The following is a 24,871-nucleotide window of genomic DNA, read 5'->3' as shown; positions in this document are numbered from 1 at the left end:
AACGCGTTTATCTTCGACATCATTCCGAATTGTATTTATTCCACTACCAGCGAGTTTAAATTAGTGTTGTATTACTAAATCAGTAATTGAAGTGATCGTGATTGTAGTGAGTGTATAGTTAAAGAATATAATTCGAAAAGTTTTGTGTAATTTGTGTTCAAAGTTGAAAAAAATTGGTCTCAGGATGACGCAATGATGCTCCTCTAAAGCATCAAAAAAAGCGCGATGAAAATCACCAGAGATGGCGTTAGAATAGCTCTAATAGGAGGTTGTGATCCTAGCTAACTCTAGGGTTACCATTGAATTAGTGTTCTCAATCGATTTTTCGCTTCAAAAATTCAAATGACGCATCGATGGATAAACGGAATGGATATCGCCAAACAAGATAAGTACATTTCAGAATTATTATCAGAATTTGTATTTAGTTATTTCATTTGGTTATTGTGTTGAACAAATGGACGTAGTGTTTATTCTTACATCTACGCGTTACAAAAAATCCAAATTTTAGAATGTTAGTGCGTGGATATAATATTTGTATCTTATTTGGAATTTTATTGTTCGTTTGAGATATTAATAATGTTATTTAGTTTCTTTCCAAGAAACGGAATTCTATCTTGTTATGTCCACCTTATAGTTCACAATTCAATTAAACACTTCAAATAAAACCAATGGAATTAGAGTTTCCGGTAGAAAATAAAACACGCTTATAATCGGCTCCTGGCTGAGATCAGAATGATCGTTTATTGATCTTTCGAACACGATCACACATAGATCGGATCTGTAAAAGATCTCATCTTAAATGAGTGTTTATAATAATTCATTTACAGTGTGTTAAGCATTTATCGGGACATGACATATCTCTAAACGTTTATTTTCGAGGATACTGGTTACCCTGGTAAAAATTTCCAGTTCGTAAAATGCATACTGCCATCTGGTGAGTAAAATATTTGCATTAGTCAGATAGTGTATGTTTTCTGGTAAGGCCGGCCAAATTAGAAAGAAATGAAATTTGGTGCCATCTCGTTTACTCACAAGGCTTAAATGAATATTTCGTTATCGAAGTTGACAGGGATATTACATGCGAGTTTGAACTGTTTTCTTTCGCCTGAGGCAGCAGTTCTTAATCTTAAAAATAAATAATTAAATGAAATGATTTTTTTTTTTTTAAATTTATTTGATCTTTGGGATTTTAATATCTGGATGTCATTCATCCCTCAGTGGAATGAATTATGATTTTCAGTTTTTTGGGGATCAGTTTTCGAGTTAAATGTTGAAAAATCCTTTCTTATCATTGATTTTAAAACATAGGTATAATAGAGAGCAATAGATTTTCCATTCTGATAATGGATTTTTTTCGCACCTATGTTATATTGAAAGAGATAGAAATTTCTCTTGTGTGACCTGAACAAATACATTTGAACAGTTCCCCTACAGCTCTCTCGTACTAAATTGTTTTAATGATCGTGAAATATGAAGATATTGATATGAATCAAACCTGCAAATTGTAAGTAATAATCAATCCTACTGAATATTTTAATAAATCACGTTATCTATCTTTTAGGAAAATTTAGTCAAATATTTGGTCGACTGTTCGAAACAGCTTTCACCTAACAAGAACAAATCAACTCCTGTTTACAAATAAGTTATTATAGGACATCATTATTAGAAATAACATAATTCTGTTCATTATGTTTCCAGATGAACTGGCATAGGCAAGAGCAACTTAACAAAACAAATATTTTAAACACGACATTTATTATATTTACATAAAAGCATAACTATTTCAGCATCGTTTATTTTGGATATTTATGTAACAAATTATAATTGTAGAGCAAAAATTTCTCACTTGTTTACAGCAATTTCTCGGAGTTCATCCAGGAATGTATTTTTTTTTTAACTTATCACATATCCGAAAAGATGCATTTTTATTATACACAATATTCATTTTTATTCCAATTTTTTTTGTAACTCCCATGAAAATTCTTTACTATAATTGTTTTTTTTTTATTACATCTAGTAAACTAAGGTTTTTTACGCGGTATGAAATCCGTTGATAACGTAAAAGACTTAAATATTTTCGCTCGAAAAACGTGTTGATTCGCGAGAGCCGCGTAGAAGAACCGTACAGATGGCAAAAAAAAGCATGCAAAATAAAGCCGTTTCAGAAGTACTAAACAAATCCAGCCGCCTTAAAAACCTTAGTGTAATCATTATTTATCATCAATCATTCACATTTAGGTACATTCTACTATTAGAAGCTAATATTATTAGTTTCTAATATATTATTAAAGATATAACATTTGAATCATTCAATTCATATTGAATATTCTCTTGATCCATGTTGCTCAAATAATGGTCAGGGGTATATCCTTAAAAAAATAATAAACTTTTCAATTCTAGAGGACGAGTTTACGAGTTTTCTACCCGAAACTGATGGAAAAGAAATCCATTTAAATATTTACTATTATTATTATAATTAATATTATTTTTGTGGTTTTCAGGTTGACTCATTTAACATGCCTTTCATTCATCTATTGAGAAGCATGATAGACATTGCTCATTAAGTTAGCTGATTTTTAATTTTGTTCTATAACTTTATAATTTATTCCAGCTGTCCACCAGAAAAAAACAGGCATCCACAAACCGCGTGGTGCTATTTGGTTATTCGAATCATACTATATAATCATACCATACTGTGGGTTCTAATTATTATTAGATATTATTATATTTCTATAATTATTTTTTTAGTTTTTTTTCACTATTTTGTAATTTTGCGTTTGTTATTTTCTGTTTAGTGTAATTCTGCTAATGACGAACTCACGAAAAAAATAACAAAATAATCAACTTTTTTCAGCAAAAATGTAAGTTTTTCCACCAAGCATTTATACCTCGTTATATTTAATTTTTTTTTCTCCTTTCCCAAGCAATATTTATTAGTATCCATAATATAATAAACATCATAAATCAAGCAAAATATAAACTAAATACACGTCCATTTTTTATTGGGAATATTAGAGTACTGATTTTATACAATTAGGCAATTGTATAATGTTTTTACTTGGATATGCCAACAATAAAATATGGGAAGTCTAATCATAATTACATGACCCATTTGGTCATGCGGCTATGATTAGGCGGGGCTTATTGACAAGGAAAGTTACCTCGGAATGTGCAGCTAGGTCTCTGTCATTCTGAAATGGGTTTCTGGAATTTCAATAGAGCTAACACCGCCAGCACCCGCAATTGAACAATATTAAGCGAATAGATTAATATTAGCTCCTTTGCATAACATACCTGCCAGCTCAGGGGGTCGTTGGATGGATCACACACACACACACACACACACACACATGATTTTGACTTTTGATTACTTCCAAATTAAAAAAAAAGCTGTTTATTTAAATCGTCAAATTTTTTAACAACCAAGCAACTAAAAATGATTGTTTTATATTTTGTGGATTAAAACTTTTCTTTTTTGAACGTTTCTCAAAATCAACATGCTTTAAAAACTATTCAGTACGGTTTATCACGTTTTCTGAAAAGTCATTCCGAAACCATTTTCCATTATATTAAAATACATTCTAAAATGTAGATAGCTCCTAATTTTTTTTTTTGGTTTATAATCATTTTCTGGATCATAATTGTCATTTAACTGATCTTGTATTTTCTAAATTAATCTTTAAGTATCTTAAATCGTCACATGGATTCTAGAAACGTTTATTTTAATCGAAATTAATATTTCAACATCACATTGTGACGACATTGTTGATGTTGTCAGTAGTATGTCCTTTATTATTTGTGCTTGGATAGCCGTTCTAAAATATTTAACCTCAAGTACGTATTTTATATTAGTTAATTGGATCATAACATGGGGTTAAAGTTCTTGGAAGGAGATTGCCGTTTTTCTGTGAAGAAGTAATTATTCTCGCTTAGGCTTGGATTTGCTATAGAAATTCAGAATAATACGATTTTACAAGATTATCAAAAACATATTAAGGAGCCTTTGAACCCAAAGAGCCTGTTTTTAGGAGACACGCTTCAAAGATTCCGAGTTGGCCAATTCACGCATATTTTTTCTTAATTGTTGACTTTCAATTTTATGGTGAAGGTGGTGGTTAATTTTATGTTTAGGAATATGAAATTTCGCTGAATCAAAAAATTATTTTTTGATGCCATTTGTGGTGAATCTTTTTGAAAAATAAAAAGATAGTGACCGTTCAGTTTTCCATTAAAAAAAAATTATGTTATGAGGAAGAATATCATGAGCTAAAATCAATTCTTCAACTTTTTCGAATACATTTTTTTAATCTAACTGATGAAACGAAGCATATCTACTCCCCAAGAAATAATGGATTAATCATTTAGGCTCACAGGAACAATTTTTTAAGCAATTTTTTAAGTTACGCTATGTTCACGGTTTCACCATTTTCAATAATTTCACAATGAACGTGTTAAAATTGAAAAACTACTGTTTTCAAAGAATTGAGCAGCGCAAATTAAATGTTAATCTTCATTTCAGGAAAAAATTAAATTCAGTACCATTGATCTCAAACTTAGAAAGGTTGAAAAAATTAACCTTATGCATTTTAAAAATTTAGAACAAAACTAAGAATATTTCAGAATTACTATTGTTCATTAATTTAAAAAAAAAACTCGATTCGATTAATTTTTATAAATATTCATAATCTTTTTTCTGATTTGAATGCTAAAAAGTATTGAGCTCAATGATCTTTAAAAAAAACTTGGCATTTGGAATTGTTATATTTATTAATTATTTTTTTAAATATTCCCTTTTGAAAATGTTCTTTTGTGATTTTGATGTTTTATTTAGATATCTTTAAAAAAAATTTTCGCCTTGACAGCCTTTACTTAATTTTCAAGTTGAATTTGAATCGTTTTGAAACTTTTGATAATTTCGTAGAGAATAATTTTACATGTAGATTTAATTTATCTACAAGTAAAAATTACGGTGATTAACCCTTCATAAAAAAAATAATTTTACAGTTTGGCAAAAAACTGGCCTTTTATAATATTTTAGAATTAAAAAGTTTGATTTTCAATCTTCATAATTTAGTAGTAAAAAACAATTAAACAATTAAAAACAATAAATACTTGATCGACTATGAAGGGTCAAAACATTAAAACTGAAACTTCAATGCACCTTTTATGCAACATCTTCTTAAAGGCAATCCTGTGTCTGCTTTGCTCTTCCTAATAAACTTATAAGATCACACTGGAGTTTTCAGGAGAATTTCAAGCGATTTGTTGAATGTTTCAAACTTTTCTGTCAAATTTTTTGGGATTAATTACATCGGCAGACTGTTTATTTCCGTTTTTGCCAGTCATGGAAAATAAATGCTGCAAAATTTCAAGCACCCAAAGGACAAAAGATTATTTTGGAACCCTAATTTACCCTTTAAAAAAAACAATAAAAATCCTCTTAAATGCGCTCACTCATGACATTTCATCGTGAAGTTTAATTACTTCTAACTACTGGTCTTAAAACAATTTCTGTTTTTTTCGAGAGGCTGGCGAATTTTATTCTGACCTCGAGAGCAGTGGTTCAATTCCCAAAAGGTATGTAGCTTTGTTATTAAATGTGTAAAAATCTTAACCTTGAATTTAATAGAATAAGCATAGATCAGCTCTTCTAATCTGTCATCTGATTGTTAGAGCAATCTGGCAACGGTTTTTTTTTGGCGCGTAGAAAGTTTTGGATGTTCCCATAGGGGCTGAATAGGATTTTTTTCATCCACTGAAATGAACTTCCAAGTTCGTTTATGAACTTTAATTTTGGGCTGATTACCATTCCCTATAGACAGCAAAGAAAGCTGATTTAGCTTCTATGAACCCTTTTTAAGGGAATTCTTGTTGCTTGGGTATGCATTCTTGTTCCGAAATTTTCAAGAACCGAGTAAGAAATCTTACTGAAACCGCTCTCATATTTTTGGAAACACTCTAAGCATTACTGAATGTTTTATTATCCACCCTTGAATTCCAGAAAAAAAGTTTTTTTAATAAAAAAAAATTACGCAAAAATACTTGAAAGTTTTTCTATTTCCCATACATCTCCATAGAAATAGTTAAACAAAAAGGTTTATAACTTTTTCGCTTAGTTCACAACTACTGATTGTCTTCTCAAAAGTTTTTTCCATGCTTAAAATTTTTACAACAATAAATTTTTAAGATTTAAATAATGCTGTCAAAATTGAGATTTCAGGGTCGCCTTGGAGCTGTTCAATTAAAATGAAATTCTGCACAGTGAGTTATTTTGATGGAAAGATCTGTCGGAGCAGTGAAATTTTTATTTGTTTATTTTAAATTGCAGTTTAACAAACCTTTTGTATTGAAACTCAAATTTTGACTCTCAAAAACTTTCACAAGTCCTTAGAATGAGTTTTTTAAGAAGTGTAAATCAATAAGTTTAGATCATTTTAACTTCAAAATTCATTCATTATAAACTAATTAAATTCATCAATAAGCTGGTAGTTGACAAAAACATCACATCGCTAATCACTTTGATTCTAAAAAATCGTTTATGTAATGATAAATTTTATTATTTTTTTCTATTTTAAAGGGATCAAAAAGTCATCGAGGTCATTCTTCCTAGCAAAATTTTTATACTGATATGAAATATTCTATGTAAACAAAAAATAGATTTCAAAAGGTTAAAAAAAATCACATTTTCCGATATGCGATGAATTAAAGAGCTTATTTTGATTAACTCATATGCTCTTAATCCAAATATGCTTATGTTTTTTATCAGCTTTTGGTTTTGAAATAACTTTGGACATATTTTAAAAATCATTAACGGAAGCTCTGCACTTTTGTTTTTGAAACTGTAAAACATTTGAAAAATTGCAAAATAAAATTTTAAAATCACTGTTCAACTTTCCCGAGAACTGCAATATATTTTTAACTTCTGCGAAAAAAATTATAGAACTTTTTGTACGTTTTTCCTCATGCTAAAAAAATCGTTTGGTAGTCCATAACCAATTTGTTAAATGAATTGAAAGCTTTATTTTTTTCAGTATTGTGAGAAAAACTCTTGTTATGAAATCTTTTCAGATTTATAAAAATAAGTTAAAAACTTATTTTTCAGGTCATTGCATCTCAGAATTAGATTATCAAGGTTTAATATTGTTTGATTTAACGGATTATAATAAGCAAATTCAATAAAAGTTTTTGTCTCTCTTGTAGGTTTTTAGGTTCATCATTTACTAATATATGATTTTACTCAAATTTGAATCATTTTTAAACTTATGAACGCCAAATCATAAAAAAAACTAGATGTGGCAGCCTTTAATCTGAACCGATGATTGCACTTTTTGTCCTTTCAAGGATCCAATATTGCAATGGAGGGTGACAGAATACTCAGAGCTTAAAATTTCATTTTTAAATACCTACCCAGGAAAATTTGTAAACTTTTCACGTATTTTTGTTAATTTCTTATTGATTATTCTGTTTCTTTTCTACTTTTTTAATAATCATGAAAGCATATTTCTCAACACACACTTCACCAGTATTAGGTTTACATGATTGATTATACATGTTGTTATATAAATATTGAGAACTTCAAAAATGAACTTTTTTATCTTTTCATTTTGACAAAATTTAATATTTTTTTCTCTTAATAAAATCTAGTAAAATCATCAACTTGGTTTGTATTTTCAATAAATTTTTTTTATGTTCAAAATGGAGATTTTCTTCCTCATCGAAAGATCGTGATAAATTGATTTTTTTCCAAATTTATGATATTCATGTATTTTTCAATCAACCATTCAATTGAAATTGAAGTAAAGTAATGTAAATGACGAAGATTATTAATTTACTATTTTTATCATTTATTGAATCAATTTTCAATCTTTATTTATTTATGATTTGACCTGAAATTTTAACAGAATTTGGATGACATTCCTTTTTTTTTATTTCATTTTATATTTAATGTAGGTTTTCTATTTCTGTGCACTAATTTGTTGTTGCATACCAGCTTTTGTCTTATTTGTTGAAAATATTTGAAAATTTGGATTATTTCTGGATTTTTGGAGGATTTCAAATTTATAATTTGTAAAAATAATTAACATGATTGATTCTTCAATGCAAGAAGTTGTAAATCTGTATTTTGGAATTGTGGGTTAAAGTTTTAGTTCACGAATTGAGCAAACTTTACTTGTCTGCGAGATTATAAAAATTGCAAGTACAGACTTGTATCAACTTTTATAATCGTAGACTTCAGAAATTGAATGGATCTCGTGCTTTAATCGAATCTTCAATTTATTTTTTCCTCTAGCATGGTACTTATTTAATTTTGGGCAAGTTTCAATAAAACTGCATTTTTTAGACATTTTAATTAACATGAGAGACAGAAAATTATTAAAGATCAAAATAATATTATCTGTTTTATGATTTTGGTCTAAGTTTGAAAAATAAGAAATTTTTCTATGATAAATATATTCAGGCTGTGCTGGAGTTATCACGTTTACAAGTGTGTGAATAATAAAACTTAAGTTTAATTCACAATGAATTAAGAGTAAATTGGAAAAAAATCTGATGTTTGAATGTGAAAAAAATCATAGTTTTCTGAAACAGATACATTGGATTTTGTGCTATAAAAACAAATAATGAAATCACTCCTCAACAAACGTCAATCAAAGATAATCTATTCACTCGACCATTTCCAGTCATCACAACGAAAAAAAAGGATTGAACAACTCAATGCTGAACTGAATGGAATGATCACATTAAAGAAAATGGCAGCGGCAAAATCCCGTCTTTCTGGGTGAAGACATTCGCCGGGCGCGCACGCGGAAAGCTTTCACGCGAATGGAAAATAAAGAATCTAATTTATAGGAAAGTTCACTTTTCTACCGCAAGTTTTCCGCAAGGATGAGTTCGTTTCACAACAGTCTTTTTTTTCTTTTCTTTTTCCTATGTCCACCTTCTACGTAGGACAATTTCATTGGTTCATTTTCTATCACGTTCAAATTTCTTGGAGAAGAGGTTTCTTTTCCTGAAAATTCTTGAGAAACAGGGAAGGAAATGTAGGAATTGGAAATTGAGCGTTCTCGCTTTTGCCTTTTTTCCCGGTTTTGATTGCACGCCCCGGATTGGGGACTTTTCAACAAATGGCAAAGTAATAAGCTTGTTGGATTTACTTGTTTGAGATTCATTCGATTGAAGGGTGAAAAAAGTTGTCTCGACCCATATCTTTCCCAATAGTTGTCATAAAATGGGAATGTCTCCTCTCGTTGGTAAATGGAATTGAAAACTGTGCAGAGATTCGAAAAAAGATTTTTCCGGTTCTCGATTCAGCTCAGATTGAAAAACTCGTAAGAAGAAGTGTGAACTGAAGATTTAATCATAACAAATGACCATAACCAGTAGTTATTATTTTGGAACTTGTTCAGAATCACTAAAGTGTGTTGAATGCGTATTAAATTTTCAAAAGCCAGACATATCATTATAAAATTCAACTTACCAGAACCGGACTGATGACGAGTTCTGCTCGACTTTTATCCCGCATCGGTTTGAAGTTGGCTCGATCTCCCAGAATATTGCCGTCCCTCCAATGCGAGGGTGTCTCTTTGTTGCTTTCTGTCCTAGTGTCGTAGCTAAAAATTGGTTTAAAAAAAAGAGAAGAGGAAAAAAATCACATTAAACAAGCTTTGAAAAGAGACATATTTGATGATGGATTAAATTTTCAAAGCATCTAAATTCTCATGACATTTTTTTTCGCCCGAACCCTGGAAAACAGCCCAAAAACTCCACTGGGTCCTCCATTAATAGGATACAGAAATATTTCCGACGAAAATACAACAGAAACGAATGCACGCACACATACATCCACATTCAGCACACAAACATCATCAACCCGGTCCTCTGAATAAATAGTAGCTTTGATGTGACTTTTTATTTATCGACATGTTTGTTCGTCGAAATTTCACCCACACATGGTTGGATGTTCTCATGTTCTTCCAGTATGGTTATGCACCGTGAATTTCAATCACATGCTAGGCTGCAGAGAGATCCGTTTTGGGTTGGCTGAAGGATACCCTCTTACAGACATTTTAAATGTCGTTCTAAATTTTGAGCATTCAAATCTAATTGTAATTTACTGATTCTTTTTATTCGGTGTGTTTTGCTGCCCCTGCCAAATAAAATTAAGTTTCTTTAAATAATTTTGATGAAAAAAACCATATTTTTAATTAAATTTCATCATTATCTAGAAGCGAACTATTTTCAATGAAAGTTGAGCCTCTTTTCTCTTGTCTTGCTCTCCCGTTACTTAAAAAGTTTTAAGGTTGAAAGAGCCACAAGAAGATCTTTACTATGAAAATAGTCTAATTTTATTGAAAACAATTTTGAAAATACGGAGAGTAAACAATATTCATGAATGCAGGGAAGTTGTTCAATTAATCAAAAAGTGTGCCAATTATAAAACGTGATTTTGTTTTATTTTTTAAATTTATAGGGCCATCACGGGGAATATTATGTTCTCTTAGTAGAAAATTTCAATATTTGAAAAATCATTGATGGATAAAAAAAAGTTTAGAAGAAAATGTAAGCAGTTGAAAATTTGCGATTAGAGATTTTAAAGAAGTATTTTATCAAACCTACTTAACATTTGCTTGAACACTTTTTTGAACTGGTACAATTGGAGAGAGTTTGAGTCTACTTCAAAAGATAAGTAGGGTGGGTGTTCCTAATTTGTCATGTGTGCCTAATGTTAACATGCCATTTGATTTTGACTTTTTGTGACGACTTATTATAATTACAAAAAATTGACTGTGTAACGGATCATCTGAATTCTAATAATAGGGTAAGTGAGCCTAATTTCGCTGTATTTCGTCAGAGGATTTTAGATTTGATATTAGTTGGCCAAATCTTTAACTCCTAGATATAAAGTTTTTTGGCAACTAAGTTCCAAATTTTTTTCAGAACTCTGTTATGATTTGAAATAATCATTTCAAGCTTTAGTTTACGAAAAAAATCATGGTTTTTAAAGTGAGTCGATGTTCCTAATTTGGCACTAATTGTTCCTAATGTTAACTTATGAGTGTTCCTAATGTTAACATATGAGGAAAAATGTATCCACGTACCCAATATTACACTATTTGTTCCTGATTTTGCCTATGAGTCTATTTTTTTTTAAATACTTTAATGAGAAATATCTCAAAACTCACCTTTTTATAAATTTTATTATTTTTTTGGTATATGAATAGAGAAATAATTACTATTTAAATCCTACACAATATTCCTGATCGCTTGTTTTGAAGAAAGTAGTGGATGTTGAGCTTATTAAAATTCAAACTTTACCTTTTCCTTAGATAATCTATTGTAATGGATACAAATAAGTACAGTCAAACAGAGCATCATGCAACAGCATGGTTATTTGTTATTTGTTATTTATTTCTGATCAACGGATCACATGTTGATCCAAATGATTACTTAAAATTAAAGTAAAAAAACAAAACATTTAAATCTTACTATGGGGTTCTCAAGACCCTAATCACTTTTCTTCGGAAAACATCCCTCGAAATGTCGAAGTCAAAATGCTTCGAAAAACGGTTGAAAGATTTCATTGCACCGATGAGGGCGCTGTGAGCTCCGTAATTGTTCATGCGAAAGGGAATGTACAATTGAAGATCATGATTCCTAAATCCACGGGGTAGTAAACTAAGCGGAATAGCCTCCAGTAGCGTTGGACAGTCGATTCGCGATGTCAGGAGGTCGGCGACAAATGAGGCACGTGTAAGCAACGTCTGCGGGCTTGAAGGGTGTCGATATCAATGAGGTGGCATCGATTTTCGTAGCTAGGCAAGCGAAAAGGGTCTTGCCAGTTCAGGTGTCTAAGGGCATATCGCAGGAATCGCCGCTGAATGGCCTCGAGACGATCGACACCGTTCTGGTAGTAGGGACACCAGACAGCTTAAGCGTATTCAAGGATGGAACGAACAATGCTGCAGTAAAAGCTTTTCAGGCAATACACGTCCTTGAAGTCCTTCTGGATGATTTGTCAATCACGAAGTTGGTGTGTGCCTTGAATTCCAGGCGCTGATCTAAGATTACACCAAGATCCTTAACGTGGTTCTCACGTGAGATGGGTTCGTCTGCTAGGAAGTACTCCGCAATTAAGTGCTGCCGCTTACGGGAAAAGCTGATGACTGCACATTTGCTGCGGTTTAATGGCAGACAGTTAATGTCGCACCACTCAGCGAAGAGGTTGAATTGACATTGCAGGAAATTTATGTCGTCGTTGTCGTTTATGTGTAAATAGTTTTAGGTCATCAGCATAGCAAAGTTTGGGGACGTTGAGGAGTGACAGCACGTCGTAGAAATAAATTAGGAAAACAATCGGTCCGAGATGGCTACCTTGAGGCACACCGGAGGTGGCAGGAAATTGCCTGGAAAAGGTGTCACCCGTTCGAACAATCAATTTACGACCAGTTAAGTAACTGCGTAACCAGCCGAGTAGAGTACCACAGTCAGGGGTCAGCAAAACAGGCATAAAACTTTTTTAAAAAGCAGCTGGTATCCCGTCCGGGCCCGTAGAAAAGGAATTCTTAAGCTTCGCTGCTGCTCTAGAGATGACTGCTTCCTCGATTACAATACCATTTATTGAAAAGCCCAATGGCAAAACGTTCCTGACAGCACTAGCTAAATGTTCTGGGGATGATGAAGCTGAAGTGAAGATACTGGAAAATTTTTGGGCGAAAAGATCGAAGATTCCACGGTCAGAGTTCGCCGTTATGCCGTCCAAAAACATAATTGAAGGTATACCAGGTTCATTCCGCTGACTATTTACGTGTTTCCAAAACGATTTTGGGCAAGACTTGAGGTTACGTTGTACGCGACGTAGATAGTTATGGTAATAACGTTCACTGGCTTTTTTATAAACGCAATTAAGTTTACGATATATATATCCCTAGTGTAGGATGATTTTTGCTTCTTGTAGTTTCGAAGAGCACATCTTTTTGCCGTCTTCAGTTGTCGCAGTTCAGTCGTGATCCAGGGGATTCGCATAACATAATTCAGAATGTGTGAAAAAGTATCAGCGGCAGCGTTGGGATTAGAAAGATCGAGCTCAGATACCCAGTCGATAGTGCCCAGAATGTGAGAGATGTCGTCGAAGTTAGCGTTCTTGAAGTCGAGGTAGAAGGTCGCTGGTTTCTCTACTGTAGCGTTCAGCTTAGTTACTTTAAGTGATGCCAATAGAGCAGGGTGATGTGGGACTACTTTAACAAGCGGTGCAGAAGCGAATTCGATGGTCGGTAAACGAGGTCCATCATTGGCAAAGCAGAGGTCCAGCGTACGACCGTATTCGTTCACTACGTCGTTGATCTGGCGTTGATCAGGGAGTCCAATATGATGGTTGAAGGCGCCGAAAAAGTAGAGCGTGCTGGGTCCGGGTACAGAAAGCTGCCATGGTTGAAGCACCACTTCAAACCGGGCATATTGAAGTCGCCAATGACAAGTAAATCATCTTCTGGAGCGCAGAAGGAACTAACTTCGAAGATGCAGCGAGAAAACGACTCAGCGAGGGCAACATCTCTTGAGCGATCAGGTGGCAGATACACTACACATACGTACAATTTTCGGTCTACAAGATCAATGCGAATCCATACAAGTTCCAGATCGCACCAGGAGTTGTTGTCGATGAGCTGCGTTGGAAGATACGACTTCACGGCAAGTAGCACCCCGCCTCCACTGGTTGCTGTTAGGGGCGCTTCGGTCACAGCGGAACACTGCGTAATCAGGGCCGAAGATCTGACTTGATAGTGTGCGGTCATTCAGTCATGTTTCCGTGAAGACGATGACGTCATAGCAGGAACACGAAGTTGTGGTCAGGCAGGAATTTATGCCCCCCACATTCTGTAAGTAAAGGGTAATGGTATCTATAGGACCCGGAGCGGATCTGAAGAGACGTGCACTGGAAGGTAGGACATCATCAGGCACAGGAATGCAATCAGGGGTACCATACTTGCCTGATTTCACAGGCTGGAGAACCCCTTCGCCGCAGACGAACTCAGGGCCGGGACGAATGATGACGCTGGAAGGAATAAGCGCGACTGGGTCGAAAGGCTCGAGGGTCTCCGAAGTGCCTAGATCGTTATGTCCCGGTGCAGAAATCCCAGAATAGTTAGAGATGTTCTCGTTGGGCGGGTGGTTGCCGAAGTAATACTGGCTGGAGTCAGCGCTGTTGGTAGGACTGGAAACCGAAAAAGCGTCACGCGGTGTGAAAGTTCCAAAGGACAATTTATACTTGCCTGTCAATGTAGGCTGGAGAACCTCGTCGCCGCAATCTAACTCAGAGCCGGGACTGATGCCGCTTGCTGCATGGTTATATGCAACATTTGTGTACCACAACACTTATTCAATTCTTATTTTAATATAATGTAATAAAATTATGATTTGATGATGATGCCATAGTTTCTCACATCGTAAGATAGTTTTTTGAAGTTTTTGATCCTCATAGAAAATTAAAAAAAAAAAAATGAACACATTTTTTGATAGCGTAAAAAACTTTACACAGTATGATAGATTGGCTTAATAATATCCCTACAATCTTTATTTTGCTTTTATAATCCCATGATGTATAAATATTTTACGGACAAAAATTAAATTTTATAAAATAAATGAGGGCTTGTGATATAGCTCAGTTGGCAAATCTGTTGTCTCCTGAGCCGATGTCCGCGAGTTCGAGCCCAAGAGTAAACATCGAACGCAGTTGTACCGGATAAGTTTTTCAATAACGATCCGCCAACTGCAACGTTGATAAAGTCGCGAATGCCATAATGATGGTAAAACGACTATAATCGAAACAAAAAAAAAAAAATAAATAAATAAATATTTTTTTTAAATTCCTTAACCAGACTGGGCAAAAATGCATTAACATGCAAATCTTGGTCCCATTTGTTGGAATATGATTTTAATTTTTTTTCGTAGTATTTTTTACCCCTAAATATATACAGCTCTCTTAAAAAAATCATTGGCAGAACAAAATAATTGACATATTTTAATGAATATTTTTATGGTAGTTTTTCGGGAAGGAAACATTTTATAATGATTGAAAACATCTATTGTAGATTTTGTTAGATTTTTCAAACAATGTGCAATAACACAATAAATATTTTTTTTCAAAATGATCGGTTGTTACTTTGTTTTTTTTTTGCAAACTTTTCACGAACATTTGATTTATATAAGACATTCCAGTTTCGAGATATACATAGCTAAGGAAAAAAGTATCACCAATTATCCTCATTTTTACTATAGTGAAAAAAGAAATGTGTGCAATTTTATCAAGACGGAACAAACTCAGAAAAATTTGTTATTTGACGCAAATATTAAAAATAATTTTTACTAGTTTTAAGTTTGCATTTTCTTTCTATAATGGATAAATCCAGGCATTTCTCCACAATTTTCTGGAACCAGGCAGGACCAGTCTTTTCCCATTTTTTTAACTCAGGCAAGCCTGCAAAAAACCAGGCTATTTTGAACGCTTACATTAGACTTAGCCGATTAAAAATCTTTTTTAATTAAATTCGTTTTGGTTCGTTCAATAATCATTTTTGATTTCTGTCGAATTTTGAATTGAAAAAAAAAGACATACACCGTCTTAGCCGATTTTGTTTTACAGACTGAATAAATGACGTGGACAACTTAAGATTAACATTTAACACCCAGTACCGAGATGGGAATCGAACCCATGCCATCAGTGGATCAGCGATTACCGTGTTACCACGCTAACCACTCGACCACCGAGACGTACAACTACTTTTACGACAACTACTTTTACAACTTTACTACGACAACTTATAAATGAATGGGTGGCAGAATTGACGAAAATTTGATCGAATTTTGATCGAATTTTTGAAGAAAATATAAACAAGATGCATGCCGTGAAATCCTGCACAACACGGAGGGAAGCAGAGTTTCTCAAAACTAGTCGAAGCTTGTTGTAAACGAAGTAAAAGGAGGAAAGAAGTTGAAGGAGACATTTTTGTTTCAGTTAATTTATCGATCCGTTCATATTTGATGTGCAACTTCAAAGGATCTATCAGCACTTGAGTTATGAGCTTATGAAAATAAACTTCAGGCAATGATTGAACTGCCCAGGGTTTGTTTGACCTGTTTCACGAGAGCTTTGATTGCTTAGATAATCCCACATCATTTCATATCGAGCTTACGATTGCAGAAAGAAGTCTCAGAAAGTAGGTTCTCGACTAAAGTTGCCAGATTGTCCGGTTTTATCCAGATTTGCCCGGATATTTAAAACAAAACTTGGGAATAGTCCGGATCGGCTCAGTTGTCCGGATTTCGTTGAAAATTTTCCGGATTTTACCAAGATTTATTCAATTTATTTTGCAAATAAAAAACAAATTGTGTTGTTATGTGCCCGATTTTTTTTTTAAGTTTTATGAAAACTATGATATAAGGTTTTTTGGAAACCTTAAATACGATTTGAAATCTGTCGATGTGTTTCATTGTTTTTTTTTTCAATTTTAGTTTCTTGATTTTCGATGAGTAATTTTTGGGTTTCGGCAAAATTTTCTTGTATATTGCCCGGATTTAGGTCGTCAATTTTGAAATCAAATGCCTGGATTTTTCCAGGTTTATAGATAAAATTGCCAGGATTTTTCAGCCCGGATACGTACTGAAAGAGCTCTGGCTACCTCATTCTTGACCATCGTTACATTTGTTTTGTATAGCACCAATTTTGAACAATTTTGTCAATTTTAAGTCATTTATTAAAAAAAAAATTTCTTATATTCCTGTATCCCGCCTGAGGTGCGCGAATAAAAGAAGTGCTTTGAGACATTCCAAATTAAAATATGACAGAGTTGAAATTGAGCACAATTATAAACAAAAAACCTTGTTTGTAGAATTAAAGTCCTTCAGTATTTGAATCTCATTGATTAAAAATTGTGTTGAAATATTGGCATTGAAATGAAAATATCCGAATCAAATTTGAAAAACTTATCCTAGCGAAACATAGAATCGTTTCAGAAATGACAACTAAAATGGTTAACAATGCGAATCACAATTCTTATCGTATAACCTAAACATTGGACAAAGGTTTGTATAAAGTCGATTGGAATCGGATTTGATAGAAAGTTTGCCATGTTGACAGAATTTGTGAAGATTTTGCTTAGTTTTATCTCCCGCGCTTTAAGAACAAAAATCTCCTCGCCGGTTTCTCTGCGGCTATCAGTACAAAGAGATGTATTCTTCGAATTAAATTGACCATTAGGAGAACCTGCGAATATTGTTGCTGAAAAATATTTGGAATATCGCTGGCCCAACATTTCCCGGATGTAAAACTCTGTCTTGAATGATTATAAGTTTATTTGGCTCTATTATCAAGTAAGGTATGAAATAAATTTACGACGATCTTTCCAAGAAACCTTCAATTACCTGGTTCAACTAGAACCAAAACGTTTAGAAAATTCAGCAAGACAACAGTCATTTTCGATCGATTAGCATAACATTTTCCATTTTAATGAGTTTCCATAACAGCCTTGTTATCGTGTCTGTCTCTCTGGAGTAGCATATTTTGAATATCACTTCACACGTACACCAATGTGGGACTCGGACCTGGACGTTCAATTGCATTCCAAATATAATCCATTGCTAAGCCCTTGTTGTTGGACCAGTGATAGCTAGCTCTAAATGAAACCAGGAAGCTCTCGAACTGGATGGGAATCCGAATTCCTGCCCGTTGTTTTGCTCCCACTAAGCCATCTCGGTACCTTACGATACACAATTCCTTAAGGAAAAGGGCGGCTCACTTGAAGTGGCCCTCTCGACAAATCGAAACAAGCTTCCCTCATCAGAGATTGTTCCGAGGAATGCAATTGTTGTTTCTGTAGTTTGTTTCTTGCTACTGCAGATTCTCTGCAACTCGTCAAGGATCGGAAACATTCTTGAAATGTAATTTATACAAATAAGGTCAAGCACTGGAGTGGATGATAAGTCCTTCTCAAACACACAGCCCCCATCCGAGTCCCTATCTGTTTCGGGAATGTTCATTGAGCATCATTGAGGAAGCAAGCTCTATCCTTGATTGAACAGGAATTATATTAATTTCTAACAATCTGGAAAACATTCCTGTTCAAATTTTCATTATAAGCAAATGAAGGACTAGGTCGAAGTTTACAAACATTTTATTTTCAAGTTTTGTTTATTTTTCTTAGTAGGAATCGGAAGGATTCATCAGATAGACAGAAATCTTATTAAAACGAAAAATAAAATTTGAAGTGTTAATATACACTGCATACAATTTCATTTCCATAAAAAGCACAAGAGAATATTTCCCACAAAAAATGTATCGATTCATACCAAACTCATCGATGGAGCTATCGACTTGTTTTTTTTTGTTATTTCCATACATCACTCGTTTCCAAAAATTTGCTTCCTTGCTTACATCCCACATGTTCTGTCGGAAGTGTGGGGGCTCGAATCGTTTTTCGTTCAGTTGATGATGTTGCTTTGAATGGCGACCGTGAGAAAAATAAGAACGCAAATCGAAACGACTCTAAAGATTGATGGTTTAAAGTGGATTTTTTGTGTGTGTTTGTGCCGGTACATATCCTGTTCTTACTCGTCTCGCAAGAGTCAACACTTATTATCGGAATGGATCGTTTTATGGATGCCGGCCGTACAGATGCTACGTCAGCCGGAGTTCGTTAGCGTAATGAGATTCGTCTCAAATCGAGCACGTGTTAGGCGGAAGAACTCGGCAGAACCGCGGCCATTATTTCCTGAGAAGGTGGAAAATTTTCCGTCCCGTTAAGGATGGAATTCATAATTAGAAGTGAGTAATGTTTGCGAATATGATTGACGTTATAAAAAATATATTAGACAATGTTATCAAAGGTCATTATTTCTTAAAATTCGTCAAAGATTTTGACAGTACATTTTTTTTGTGTCTCTAAATTGACTTCCGATTGCGAAGCACATTAGCAATCAGCAAAGTGCAAAGCAGTATCATCAAACACTTAACAAAGCTTCAAACCTTCTTCATCCAGTTCGAGTGACAGCTCACCGACGTCCTTTTGGTTGGCTGGATCAAGTGTTTAAGATGTATCAGAAGCAGGAAAACGGTAACATCACGATATGGAGCAACAATAACAACAAACCGTCTATAAGCAGCAACTAGCAGTAGGTTCGAAGTTGAGCAAAACAGGCGTCTCTCACCCCGGGACGACTGACGTTTATTATCTGTATGTTGCAGAACGTTTGTTCGGATAGCTACATGTGTAGTTACACGTGACGGATAGACCGAACCGCGTCTGTTTAACTTTAGCATACCAAATCCCCGCCCCGGCTTCGGCTTCTCGGATTGATCCTTCCCCCCAGGGGCTTTTTACTCCATCACTTGCATCCGTCACCTATTGTTCCTGAAAACCATTGGCGGAACCAAGGGAGGGATACTTTAGATTTTTTGAACATTTAATCCTAATAATGACTAGGTATTTTAGACCATTTTGTTGGCCAATTTTTGAAAGAATTGGATCTTCAAAATCTCAAAAAAAACCAAAAATCCAAAAAAAAGAACTTGTGCAAGCCCAAAACTCTTGACGCCCGAAAGTATTCAAGCTGAGAAGTCTGAGAGCCAATGTTCTAGTTCAACCCTCAAACTCAACGTTATAGCCCAGTAAGCGCGTCCTCTCAAAAATCGACAGAGCATGTAAAAAATTGGGAGTGAGTCACCGAACTTAGAATAAAACGGTTAATTTCGGCGACACTTCAAGAATGCAAATAGGTATTCTTATTCGGTTTGTCCTGCCGAGATACATAGAGGCAACGAATGCGAATGCGTACATGCGAAATCAGTTTGAATCGTACACTCGTACGGTGCAGTCGACTTCTCAGGCAGGCAAACACGCGTCTCGAAGGGAAACATACAAACACGATTCGGGTTGTTTTCGTGTGTTTCTCTGGAGGGCGTGTCTTAGATTATTTCGTGGCGCTCACCCAAGGCACGCGTATGGTGTGTTCCTCTCTGCCGATGTGATGATGCAAAATCGCCAGAGAGATCGTTACGATCTCTCTGGCGATTTGAGTTACCATTCTGCCGATTCATGTTTACTGGGAGACTGTATAACACTAATCACTGGAAGGGAGGGGATCGGTAACACTTTACTTCGATAACACTTTATTCCCGATTCCGACCGGGGGAAGGTTTCATTTTGTCCGGACTTGGAGTTTCGGATAAATTGTTAGAAACGCGTCGACACTGCTGCTAGTTGTAAAGAAACTGACTGTATAAAATATTGCTATTTGTTTACGTCTCTCCCAAACTGAGCGTAGAGAGAGACGGTAAATTGGTGAGCGGCGAGTTCCTGAGTGACTCCGCTCATGCCGGCTTTGGCGAAGTGGTAGGAGTTCATGTGATTTACGCCATTGTTCATAAGATTGAATCCTCGTCATTTCATTTGTAGAACCTCGTCTTTTTTTTTTAAATTGGTAACCACAGGTGGTAAATCCCGGTTTACGTATTGTATTCCAAGGCACGGCGAGCCACCGCGTCCCCCCAGTTTGCTACTCTGGGTCCATGGGTACAATGGGAAGACTCATGATATACTCCGAGTATATCCCCTACTGCCTAAACTCCACCTGGGGCCGCAGACCTTGTTCCCACCTCGAACTGTTTAGTACACTATGCTTCAATAGTGGGAGGTCTATTCGCGCTAATGCGCTCCAAGGCAATACTCATTAACGAGACCACTTTCAGCAAAACCTCTCATCCTTACGACTTGACGCCTGAACTCTCCTCTAACGACTTGAGAACCGACATCTCCTCGCAATGACTCGAGATTCCCACACAAACCTCTCCTCTTCGCGACTTGAGGCCTGATCTCTCCTCTAACGACTTGAGATCCGACCCCTCCTCGCATCGACTCGAGGTTTACCTCTCCTCCACACGATTCAAGGCTCGATCTCTCCTCTAACGACTTGAGATCTGACCTCTCCTCGTAATGACTCGAGGTGACCACTTGTACCCCTCCTCTTGTTGGTAAGGGGTCTGATCCCTCCTCTTACGACTCGGGACCCGACCTCTTATCATAAAGACTCGGGGTTGACCACACAAACCTCTCCGCCTGAAGGTTTGAGGCCTGACCTCTCCTCTAACGACTCGAAGCCCGACCCCTTATCTTCGGGGTTCGAAGTTTGCCACCTTGCCCGCCGTGTGCCAGATCGAGAGCAGCTTATCCTAGACTCGCGCCTGTCACGGCATACGCGCGGGACTTAACGCAATGACTCGGATGATTCCCGACGAAGACGTATCCTACTCCGACTCGAATAGCTCACCCGGCGTCGAGAGCCACTCTACCCGTGGGTATTCCCCGAACGTGGAATAACCCTTTCCCAACGATTTCCACTACGAAGAAGGTCAAGTCTTATCCCCGCAGCTTCTGTCGTTGAGAACCGCTCTACTCGGATACTCCCCGAAGGTGGAGCATCCTACACACGAACGCGGCGCACCCACGGCATCCGCTACGTAGAAGGTATTGTCTTATCTTTGTAACTTCAAACCGTGGGGTCGGACGCACTCTACTCGACAGCCCCCCGTCGATGGGGTCAGTCTACTCCGACCGTTGTCCGGTCTTCTTTATCCCCCTTTGGTTGCAACCCTAGGATTTTCGGCCCGCGGATTTTCCTGCCCGTTGTGTGCCAAATCGAGAGCAGCTTATCCTAGACTCGCGCCTGTCACGGCACACATTCGGGACTTGGAACGCTACGAATCGGATGTTTCCCGACGGTGACGACATCCTACACCGACTCGAGAGGCTCGCCCGGCGTCGAGAGCCTCGACCGGCGTTGAGAGCCTCTCTACCCGTGGGTATCCCCCGACAGTGGTTAACCCTCTTCCCTCGAGATCCGCTACGAGGAAGGTAAAGTCTTATCCCCGCAGTTTCCCTCTTAGGAAGCGGCACAACTCGGATACCCCCCGACATTGGGGTATCCTACACACGTTCGCGGCGCACTCCTGACCACCGCTACGCAGAAGATGATGCCTTATCTTTGTAGCTTCGATCAGGGTATAGGACGCACACTACTCAGATGCTCCCCGCCGATGGAGTCATCCTACACCGTTCGCGGACTGCCGTTGGTTCCAGCTCCTCTGCAGGGCAGTCATGATCCGGGTGAACCCATCGCTGACCGCATGCCAAGTGTTGGAATCCGCACACATCCTCTGTACAACGTTATCTGCTGTCGTGTCAGGCCCACAGGCGGCAAATATGGAAGTACGTACCGCCGCAAACCTCGGACAGACAAACACCACATGTTCGGGTGTCTCCTCTTCATCACCACAATCTGGGCAATATGGCGAAGCCACATGTCCAAACCGGTAGTGGTACTTCATGAAGCATCCATGACCAGTCAGGAATTGCGTCATATAGAAGTCCACTTCACCGTGCCTTCTTCCGATCCAGCTCCCGATGTGCAGGATCAGACGATGGGTCCACCTTCCTCTCGTTGACCCGTCCCACAGCTGCTGCCAGTTGGACATCGAGTCCTCATTGGCGAGATCTCGAACGTTGGGCGTGTCTTTGTTGTCGTAGCAATAGACATCCTCCTCAAGCAAAACCGAGATGGGCATAACACCCGCTACTACACAGGCGGCTTTGGACGACATGGTCCGGTATCCGCTGATAACCCGCAGGTTCATCAGCCGCTGAACGCTGCTAAGTCGCTGCAGGTTACAGCTTCCTCCCAAGGCCTGCCTCCAGGCCGCTGCTCCGTACCGCAAGATCGAAGTGGTCACACTTGCCAGGATCCGCCTTTTGCTGCTTCGGATGGCCGAGGAGTTCGGCATCATTCGTGTGAGTGCGGCCGTGGCCATTGCCGCTCTCTTGCACACGTATTCGACATGGCTCGTGAAGCTGAGCCTGTCGTCAATCATCACCCCTAGGTACTTGATTGCGCGTTTGGACACGATATTGCACGGTCCAACGGCAATGGTACCTGTTTGGGGTGATTTCAGGTTGGTGATAAGCACCATATCGGTTTTGTGGTGGGCTAGACGCAGGCACTTGGAGTGCATCCAGCGTTCCACTGCCTGGATAGCTACCGTGGCCAGTAGCTCAACCTCCGCTGTTGAGGAGCCCCTCGCCAAGAGGACTACATCATCTGCAAATCCTACGAGTTCGGCTCCCGATGGGAGGCTCGTTCGTAGGAGTTCGTCGTAAGTGATGTTCCACAGAACCGGGCCGAGTATTGACCCCTGTGGAACACCCGCCGAAACCTCTTGTGTTCGCAAACCCTCACCGGTCATATACTGCAGTTGGCGATTGTGAAAGTAACTTTCCACAAGCCTATACAGATATGCCAGGATCCTCATTTGGATGAGCGACGACGCAATCGCTGTCCAACTGACACTGTTGAAGGCGTTCTTCACATCCAGAGTGACAACCGCGCAAAAGCGGAGCCCTCTCCTCGTCTATCACGTCCCGTCAGTATGCTACTCTGGTCGAATGGTCGCCATAAAGTCAATCTGGGGCCTCTGGCTTTAATCCCTATTCAGGCCTGCAACTAAGGCTATACCCGTGATGAGAGACCAAGTCTGCGATTCTGCGCTCATCGGCTTGCTAGATTTTTAGTCAAACTCTAGCATATATACACCCTGCCTGCCGATTTAAGACTAAGGACTTCTCCTCTGAGGACTTGAGGCCCAGCTCGTAACTCGAAGCTTGCTTGTCTATCACAGCTATAGTGTGCTCCGTCTCAATTCGAATCCACCATAAAAAACCAGAGATCTCTAACGACTTGAGGTCTTGCCTTTGGTTTTTGTGACTTGCAGATGAATCCCGACGATGACACATCCTACTCGGCTCGAGTGGTTCATCCGAAGGTGACGTAAAGCCACTATTTCCATGAGTATTCTGTGACTCCCTACGAGTTCGAATGCGAAGAAGGTATTGTCTCATCCCCGCAGCTTCCGTCGCAGGGAGCGCATTCTACTGGGATACTCCGCGATGGTAACGGTGAAGATATTCTACACACTTACGCGATGTACCTAGCAGCTCGGCATACGCAGAAGGTAAAGTCTTATCTTCGTTTGCTTTACTACTAGGTTCGGATGCACTCTACTCAGATGCTCCCGACGAAGGAGTCACCCTAAACAGGTCCCAAACTTGTGCTGGTTCCAACTTCTTTGCAGGGCAGTCATAATCCAGGTGAACCAATTGCTGAGCACTCGCCAAGTATCGGCATCCTCGCACATCCTCCTCACGATGTTGTCGGCTGTAGTGTCGGATTCACAGGTGGCAAACATGTTTATGCGTACCCCTTTCGAACCATGGACAGTTGAACACTACGTGAATTGTTGTCTCAACTATGTCACCGCAGTGGCGGTTAAGACATCTTGAACGATGATAGTGCTTCATGAAGCATCCTTGACCAGTTAAGGCTTCCGCTTTTCCAAATCCGAATTGCCAACCTTACGCTTAACTCCTGCCATCAGATTTTGTACAGCCACCTTGTCCACCTTCTTCGCCGCAGAAAGCCAGTTTGCCTTGAACTGCTGCTCGTCCTTAGCAGTTTTTTGGTCTTCGTTATAAAATGCATTTAAAAATATACGGAGAATCCAACTTCAACCATCTGAGTTACCCCTTCGATACATTACCGCTAGGCCAAATCGTCAGATGGAATAAGTAAGTTGTAGCTCGAGAGTTGACCCGGGAAGGCTTTTATGCCCAAAATGTTAGCAAACTGAGATCATAATAAGGTATCAACAGCAAACTGATAGTGTCTTTTGCTGTTGCTGAAGTAAAATTAGGCATAATTAAGCTTTAATTTATTTCGAATTTGACTGCAAGCTGAGACCACATTGAGGTATCAACAGCAATAAGTTAGCAAAATT

At 37.5% G+C, this 24,871-nt stretch overlaps 1 protein-coding gene across 2 annotated transcripts in view; it reads right to left on the bottom strand.

The window, feature by feature from the left end:
• LOC129751670 (hemicentin-1) overlaps positions 1–24,871 on the bottom strand; it is a 1,296,938-nt gene that overhangs the window by 669,839 nt on the left and 602,228 nt on the right. For both annotated transcript variants that reach the window (XM_055747314.1, XM_055747315.1), the window contains exon 4: positions 9,479–9,611. In XM_055747314.1, the coding sequence (XP_055603289.1) occupies positions 9,479–9,611 (133 nt within the window). The remainder of the gene's footprint in view (positions 1–9,478; positions 9,612–24,871) is intronic.

Source organism: Uranotaenia lowii, chromosome 3 (assembly GCF_029784155.1).
Source record: "Uranotaenia lowii strain MFRU-FL chromosome 3, ASM2978415v1, whole genome shotgun sequence".
Taxonomy (NCBI): Eukaryota; Metazoa; Arthropoda; class Insecta; order Diptera; family Culicidae; genus Uranotaenia; species Uranotaenia lowii.
Note: the sequence above shows the minus strand (reverse complement) of the source record. Positions and strands in the feature narration are given on the sequence as shown.